Here is a 9,250-nt window from a genome sequence, read left to right on the forward strand (position 1 = left end):
AGCGGTTAATTTTCTTTTGATGATATCTTGTGTTGATAAAGTTTTTCATATGCTCATGGAATTGATCAAGTCGTTGAAATCGCGCTGCAATATTTTAGAGTAATACACTGAATGCGAATAATTTAAATGTACAGTTACGTTCAATTTTGGATTAATTTTCGATAACGACAACGACGCTAAATCGATAGCTAGCTTTTGATGAGAAATCGTTGATTTCATATTATCGATTTATATTACGTGTTCAATGAAGATATAGCTTTGAATCGACAGGTTGAGCAGTGCAAGCCTTTCTAATTATTTTGTTACATTCTTCTAACAAAGCGAAGCGTTGTCTAGAAAAATATCATAAACAAACATGAACAAATAATATAACACTTTCTTTAATGGTTACTTAATCACGTTTCGCAGCAGCTTGGCATAAATTTTATATACACACTTGCACTGGAATCCTATTATTGTCTATTGCTCGTGTGTATTTTTTGCTCTTATGCATGTTTTATTTTCCATAGCATCTTTCCGTTTTTGTTTTTTTTAGCATTTTGGTATCAACTATTCAACAGTTGCGTATGGTTCAAAATTATTACCATCAAATAAAAATACATCCAATGTCTCAATGTGACCATAATAGTGGTTAGATTTTTTTTAGTTAATACTATTCTGAATGATGAATAATCTCGTTACAAATGATTCAATAATACATCAACCTTTGTTGTTAAATAAAACTTTATGCGTTAAATTAAATGTATTGTAACTAATCCTTGCTTCATCATATGGTTGTCATCTGATGTTTTTGACATGCGTATTGTTTGTGTTTCCGTTATCATGTCAAAATGATAATAGTAGTAAATGGCAGCGATTTATATCATACTTCACTAATTATTATTTTACGGCATGTTCTTCTATCGCTTATTTTTATCATCGCTCCCTTTGGCAGGTGTACTGTTACAGCGAATGTAAGATTATTGCTTAAAATATAGGATGACCAATAAATGGTTAACCAATAGGTTAACGATGTTTGCTGACGTTGATGTTAAATTTGTACACATGTTCATGCTATTTTCCACCAATCATTAATTATTTTACATGCGACTGAGCACCTCCCGATGGCTCGATTCAAATCAAATCAAATGGTGATCTCCTATTCATTGACACAATCGATTTTTTGTACACTTTCGTCGTGCATTGGGAATGGTAATAATTGGCGCATCAAAACTATAAAATCATTTTACTAGAATAAGCAAACCATTAAACCTTGCAAGGGTTTTTATTATTAAGTTGTACTGCCATAGTAGAAATCTCATTCGAACCGAAACTAACAGATAGCACGTGTTCGTAACACAAGCTCATTAATGATATAGTGCATCAAAGTTGGATCCTTTTTAGAAGAAGCTTTTAAGAAATCCTGCCGGTCCCGCATCTTGTGACTGCGCTTGTGCTGTTTTTAACTTTGCTTGAGCATTCTTTAAGGCTCTGGAAATATAAGTTAGTTTGATAAGTGTATGCAGTTTTTGATTCCATCAATTATACTTACTGCTGCAAATCCATTATTGTTTTTTCTTTCTGATTCTGTTCCTCCTGTGTCATTTGCACCAATTGTAATAGTCTTTCCGTTTCTGCTGCAGAACGTTTTGCTTCCTCTCTGGCTTCTTCAAGATCCTTGGACGCTCTATGTAACGAAGAAAAAGAACAAATACATTATGAATTTATTAGTAACAAACTTGGGCAAAATAACAAACGTCTGTTCAACCACTACATACTTATCTAGCATCTGCTGAGTTTCTGTTAACTGTTTATTCAATTCTCCAGCAGCAGCAGCAGTACCGCCAGCCTGTAGTTAAAACATAAAAGTATCAGCCATATTGTCTTCGAGTGTAAAACATCAGTTCCAATAATTGATCAATTTGTACCTTTTGCAGCGATTTTTCTAGTTGGTCCATTTGTTCTTTGCGCTTCTTAAGTTGCTTGTCAAATTCAATGAGATTCTTCTCCTTGTCTTCCAACTCTTTACGTTTGTTTTCGATGACTTTACGTTGATCTTCGAACGTTTTTCGTTCGCTTTCCAACAATCGAGTTGCGTCTTCAATTTGTTTCATTTGTGCTTCTAGTTGCTTGCGTTCTGCTTCAGTAACACCTACATTCTGCGCTACCTTTTGATTCGCAGCCTGCGTTGCTTGTTGCAATTGCTGCTGCAACTGTTGAATTTGTTGCTGCAGTTGGCCTAGCTGTTGTTGATGCTGTTGGCTTCTCTTTGTTGCATCTAGAGCTTCAGTCTAAAAATAAAACAGTTAATACGTTAAACAATAATATGTGCATTTTGAAGAATTGTATTATTTCATTTTTCCAAATTACTTGGCTCTTTTCCAGTTCCTGTACAAGTAGCTCTAGCTGATTCTGGAACTGATCGCGTTGTGTAGATGCTGCCTTTAGATCTTCTTGCAACTTATCCATTTCTTTTTTATTCGGAGGGGACTGTTGTTGTTGTTGCTGTTGTTGCTGCTGTTGCTGTTGTTGTGTAGAGTGTTGTTGCAATTGCTTTTGCATGTTGGTCATTTGCAAGAGCTGTTGCTTTAATTGTTGCTCCATCACCTACACAATAAAAATTACATCAGATGATTTAGGACACCAATAAAAAATGAAGTTCCCAATACATGCACAGTCCTTTGATAACTGAGGTTTTGTATCTCTACTCAACTTTTCATAAGTTTTTTGATTAGTATTAACGCTTAAGGCAAGCTTTAGTTGAAAAATTCAAGGCCTTTTGCTATTACCAAGGATGAGATAGACCGTCTCCGCTACAACCTAACGCTAAAGATGGCTATCCAAAACTCTGGAGAGGTCTCTTTAGAAATCATCCTACCAGATTCTGACATACGCTGATGACATAGACATTATTAGTTTACGAACTGTACGGCAACCTTACTGTTGTGCAGCAAATTAGATTCGCCAAGATTTGGTGGGCTAGTCATGACATTAGAATGTCCCTGAACGATCTGGTTCGCAGAAAGTTCTATTAGTCGGTCTACATGGACCAAGGAGACGTGATAGGAAAAAGCAGAAAGAGTTATGGCGTAGATATGTCCGCCAAAAAAAACTGGGATAAAGATGAGTGTCTTCTATTATAGGCCAAGACTGCCAAGCGGTTGCAGCTCTAAATAGGTCCATAAGCTAGTAATACAATACGGTTTATAATTACCGCAGTATTATTCACTGGCTCCATAGTATTGAAACCAACGAAAAAAATAATCAACGTCAGCTTGTTCTTGAGAAAGACAATTGGGTGAATATAATTTGTGTGGTTTGAATAAAACAATTCTGTCAAGACAACATTTACAAAATTAAAACAAATCTTTGAAAGAATTCCAACCTGCATTCGTTTCTGTAACTCGATGGCAGCCTTTTCAGCTTGGTCTGCACGATTCTTCTCCTGCTCCACCACTTTACGCCACTGCTCGAGCTCGTTATCTCCACGAGCTCCCGATTCCTGAAGCATTTGTTTGAGTTTCGTAATTTCTTTCTTATAGTTTTGCATTTCTTGAAGGGATGCCTGGGCAGGGGCAGCGGCAGCACCTTGTTGCTGTGGTGAGCTCTTAAGGCGTCGATTTTCCTCACACTGACGCTGAAGCTCCAATTCGGCAGCATTAAGCTCTTGCTGGAAGCTCATTAGCATGTCCTGACTTTTTTCAAGCTGCATTACTAGCTGATCGCGCTCCGCCATCATTTGTTTATTGTCGGCCTCGAGCTTCAGTAAGCTTTGCTCTACGTGATGATTGCTAGCGTGCTGCTGGTGATGTTTTTCGTATATTTTAGTCGATTGGCGAAGCGTTTCTTTTTCAGCTTCAGATTTCTCAAGTCGTTCAAGCACGCGAGTGAGCTCAGCGGACATACGCTCAAACTCGATACGGGTTGCTTCGTAAACTTCTTGCTGTTTTGTCAAATGTAACTGTGCTTTTTCGAGTTCCTTTGCCAAGCGCCCAGCTTCCATCTCCGTGGCATCCCGACTTTGCAGCGCCTTCTCAAGTCGTTCCCGCAAACGTTCTAACTCATTCTTATCAGATAAACTTACGCTGCTAGTAGCAGCGGCCAATGCGCCAGGGCTAATGGCCGATTGTGGATTTTGTCGCATTCGTTCCACTTCTTTGATCAATTTTTCATGCTTGTCCCGTATTTTTTCATACTCGATATGGGCTCGTTCAGCATCGGCCCGTTGTTTGTCCTGGTTGGAGATAAGTTTTGTCACTTCAGCTCTAGCTAGATCCAGCTGAAGGCTTGTTTCATGTAATTTTAGCTCCATAGTCTGGAAATCATTTTCTCGTGCGTCGAATTTTTCCTTCATCTTGTCGAAGGTCTCCTGCTCGTACTGCGATTTTCCTCGGAAGTTCTCAAGCTCGACGATCACTTTGTCGTATTTTTCTCGTAAACGATCATTTTCGTCCTTCATGCGACGTGCTTCGCGCGAGAATGACTCGTTCTCCTGAAGACGACGAAGCTCGGCAGCCGTTTTCTCATAACGTTCGCGCATTTTTTCGACTTCTAATCCGTAGCGAGCGATTTCTTCCTGAGCGGAATCAAGTGAAGCTGTCTGCTTGGTATAGAGGTTGTGCGACCGATCCAGCTCATAGGTTAACCGTTCAATTTCGGCCTGCTGATTGTCTTTTTCTGATTGTGCCCGTCGCAAGTCGGTCTGACATTTATCTAGCCTCTCGCGAATCATATCCACATCTTCCTTAGCCTTGTCCTCGAGTTCTTTCGAACGGCCAAGCTGCATTGCAGCACGATCGCAAGCCTCTTGAAGCCGTGTAGTTTCCTCTTGTATCTTACGAAGATCTTCTCGAGCTTTCGACGCGGCCAACGCGGATCGTTCAGCTTCTACCTCCAATCGGTTTCGATCTGCTTCTGCTGTATCAACACGCGATTGAAGCCGGTAGATTTCGTTTTGAGCGCGATCATACTTTTCGAGCATCTTCTCAAACTCTTTAGTAGACGTGTCCTTCTCGTCAATCAATTTCTGGCTTGCAAACAGCGCCTTATCTAACTTTTCCTTAAGGATATCAATTTCTGTGATGGCGTCGTCCCGTTCCATTTGAAGCTTTTGATGAATTTGATGGGCCTTTTCCCATCGTTCTTTGACGACCTCTAGCTCGGTTTGGATGGCATCACGCTCACGTTGATACTTGAGCGCCGTACTCTGGGATGATTCTGATTTTTCTTTTAATTTCTCTAGCTCGTCACAAAGCACATCACGCTCTTTTTGAAGGCGGGCTAGAGACGTTTGCAGTTTATCCGCTTTGTCTCGATAACGATCGAGGTCCATTTGTGCGGCTTCTTTCTCTTTCTGAATTCTCGATGATTGACCAAGAGATTTATCAAGCTGAGATTGAATATTTTCAAACTCATAGTTGATCTTTTCCTTCTCGAGTTGCAGCTGTAAAGAGAAGTTTGAAATATAGAAAATAAAAATACGCGTGCCTGCAAACACGGGTGTGTGTGCAGTACTTACCCTTCGTGTTTCTCCGCCGCTTTTGTCAAGTTTCTCCTGAAGATGGTCAATTTCGTTTTGTGCTTTGTCGAGGGAGTTTTGAAGCTTTTCTTGGGTGAGTTGTGATTTTCCAAGAGTGGCTTGAGTTCGTTCAAGCTCTTCACGGTGTTTTTCCAGCTCACCGTATGCCTGGATACATGAGATAATGCGGCATGATTGACAAAATCATTTATAGTGTGTTTTATGAACAGAAATCATCGGTGTACGACAACCGAACTGAAACTTTGTGTCGATGTCGTTGAAATAGTTCAAAATAAGAAACAACAGTGTATTTGCAGCTTCATGTGAGCCTGGCATTACATTTATTTCCTTGATAGTACATGGCCATGAAAATGTTGAATGAAAATGTTGAAAAGCAGACTATGTTTCTAAAGTGAGATCATTGAAAGCTGCCGTAGTTTATGGATTTAATTTAGGGAAATAATACAGATAATAGAGTTTACATTACAAAGCGTAGAGTGATAACGTACTGCAGGAGCGACAGATTTGAGCTACCAATCATTCATTATTTACAAACAGCCGTGAAATGTTAATTTTCTAAATAGGACTTATAGTTAGACATCGGTTACATTTTAAATGTATGCAGGTATATGCAGGTGTATACACTCACAGCATGGATTTGAAAGTAGTTAGCTGTTTTTACATTCGACATGGTGATAAACAATCATAGCATTCTTTAATTAGGGAACAGAGCTTTTCTAGCAAGTATGTTTCAAATGCTTCAGCCATTGGTTAAAAGGATTTGTTGAGAGATTTTTAACAGAGAACTTTTTAAAAAAAGGTATTGTAAGCTAACCAATTGCTATGTGGATTTTTGGTACTTTTTTAATTCTGTTAAGATTTTGCAGATTAACAAGTAACTACTTATCAATTCCATTTTACAATTATTGTGTGTTAATATAGTTTTTAATACTTAATTCTGCTATATTTTGCTTTACGACACTCATACGATTCATATTGTAATTTATGAATGCGATACAACATGACGAAATGATAGTGTTGATGATATGCCGATTCTGACAACTCTTAGCTTGTTTTAGAAAATAACTTCAATATAACTTTATTATTCTTATGCGGTAAACACAGGAGAAAAGTAATTGTATCTGAAACTGTTTGAAAAAACCATATGGTTTAACATACGACGGATATAGTCTACTAAAAAGGAATGTTAATAAATTGATGAGAATTCAACAATTTGTACTTCTGTAGTAGCGTCTTATGACAGAATTTATAATGATGATTATTTGTTTAAATGGCGTGTCTAGCATGATATGGCTTAGACTCATCTCATATAAAAATATAGTTTAAGAAAGGAGTTTGAAAAATGAGCATTTGATGAAAAAATAATTAGAAAAGAGCACTACACATTCTAAATACGTGCCGTTGACTCTTGATACACATGTATTAACTTTAAATCTATTCCGCATAAAAACAATTAATCATATTTTAACTAATGGAATGCAATCAAAATATTCGTTTGTCATTTAGTTTTTCACTCTCCGAACAGCAATACTATCTACTTTGTACGGTAAATGTTAAAAAATTGTGATCAGCATCGATCTCGTGCCAATAAAAGGAGCAATAGATTTGTGAAATGTAGATAATAATGCCAGCTGTGTGAGGATATGTTATATGAAAAATAAACAAAGTAAAGAAACAGGAAATTACCTTATCTCTTTCACTAACAATTCGTTGTATACCAGCCTGGCCTCTTTCCATTTCCTGTTTCAAGCTTTCTTGTTCACCTTGTGCGTTTTCAAGTTTAGCTTTAAGTCTATAGACTTCCCCTTGGCTCTTCTCTAACTTCTCTTGCAAGGCGGCAGATTCCGCTCTTGATCGTTCAGCGTCGGACTGCGTGATAATATTGTAATTTGTTCAGGTTTGATGTGATGCAGAGTCGAAGGAAGCGCATCATCGGGTTCAATGAAACAGGTTATGAAAAAAGATAAAAACGAGAGAAAGAATCGCGAAAGAGAAAAGAAAGAAAATCAAATCAAAATGGAATGTTATAGTTAATTTCTAAACAAAAGCAAATACTGTAGCATTGCTAGCCGAAAATAGATATTGTTATGTGTGGACATTTTATCGTATAGAAGACTTGTTTATAAATATTGTATATAAAACAGGCTAAGTATTGGCATAATTTAAGATAATTGAAATCAATTAGAACAATCCACAAAACGTAGTAAACGAAACTATTTAGTCGCATGATCATGAATATTTAAATCCATTTTAACAGGCAAAATAAAATGGACGTAAATTGAAACAAGATAAGTGATAAGCTTGTATTAAAACCGTAAGCTCAATACAGTCTGACTATCAACAATGTATGATTATGTGTAATGTTCATGTGTATTGTTTACAAGAACATAGTATAATTTTTAAAGTTGTTATAGATGGATTGATTCTGTTGTTACTGATAGCTGATATATAGTGATTTTAAAATAAAAATTGGGTGTATAATATAATCAGTCTTAAGCTGCTTGTTGAAAAAATATCTGTATACATTTTTCTGCATTGTGCCATTAAAATAAATGAATGTATATTTTTTCCGATGATTTTTAATAATTGCAGCGTGTTTGTAAAAATATGTATATGTTTGGTGATAGAAGGAGATATAAAAGAAGTAACAAACTTCATTTGATCGATTACTGCTGCAGCAAACAAAATCTGTACTTTTAAGAAAAAATTGAAAAAATCTAGTAACCAGAAAACTAGACAGAACAGAACGAACAATTGTAGAAGAAAATATTTCAAGGTGAAAATAAACCATGTCGATGTTGTATTAAATTTCATACCAAATCAATTAATTAGTGAGAAAAGAGCAAGATTGTGTAAAAAATTGCTACTCACAAAATCGTGTACCGTATGTTCCTATAAAACGTTGGTGAACGGTTTATCAGTGGTTGTGTTACTTGTTGTGTAATGATTTGAACAGAAAACTTTAAATTGTATGCGCGCAGTGAGTATACAATGAAATCAACAAAATATCATTAGCCTATCAGAATATTGTAAAACATTACTGGCACCGTACTGGGAAAAAATTTCGCAAACGACATAACTTCTAGAAACCAATAATGAGCAGGTCACTGTACTCACGACAATGGAATAGGCTCATGAGGTATGTGCTCGTATTTTTAACGTGCTTTATGAATGTTTTTCCTTGAACATCATAACGATAAAATACCAGTTATACTATTGAACGCGAAAATTTGGAACAAAAATTAATGAAAACAAATCCCAATTATTTTATCTTCACATTTAAAGCACGTGAAATCCAGAACATGCACAAATAACACTGAAGCAAGTTTTAAACATAATCTCAAACAACAGCACAACACCAACAACATATATAAGAATCTTTGTAATATATAAGAACAGCAGAACAGTATGACTCATTAGAGTAGCTACATACATTCCATTTGGCAACATAAAACAAAAGCACATAACATTTATTCAAAAAAATTTCGAAATATTATCGTTAGGTGTCAACTTCTATAGGGTTAACTTCCAAAAGTAAAAGAATCACGACAATTGATTTTCTGTCCTTTTTTTTATAGAATATTTAAACCTTTTTTCTTTTCTTTTTTTATACAACCTTTTCTTCAATATTTATAATTTGAATAGACAAACGAATAGATGAATTTAATGTTTAAATATCTGTTAAAATGTGTCAGAGATGCTTCATTTAATATCAGGTCTCTGTCAAACTGT

The 9,250-nt window shown here is 36.3% G+C and overlaps 1 protein-coding gene across 1 annotated transcript; it reads right to left on the reverse strand.

Annotated features, from left to right (window-relative positions):
- Positions 1-1,379: 1,379 nt before the first annotated feature.
- On the reverse strand, positions 1,380-8,410 carry LOC128729457 (golgin subfamily A member 6-like protein 25; the record flags this gene model as incomplete). The annotated part of the gene is made up of 9 exons (XM_053823044.1): positions 1,380-1,470; positions 1,532-1,666; positions 1,758-1,828; positions 1,908-2,270; positions 2,350-2,586; positions 3,365-5,422; positions 5,498-5,665; positions 7,205-7,387; positions 8,390-8,410. Coding segments are annotated over 9 exons (3,327 nt in total), but the record flags the coding sequence as incomplete, so codon positions are not given.
- Between the last annotated feature and the right edge of the window lie 840 nt (positions 8,411-9,250).

This window comes from Anopheles nili (assembly GCF_943737925.1).
Source record: "Anopheles nili chromosome X unlocalized genomic scaffold, idAnoNiliSN_F5_01 X_unloc_14, whole genome shotgun sequence".
In the NCBI taxonomy this organism is placed as follows: domain Eukaryota; kingdom Metazoa; phylum Arthropoda; class Insecta; order Diptera; family Culicidae; genus Anopheles; species Anopheles nili.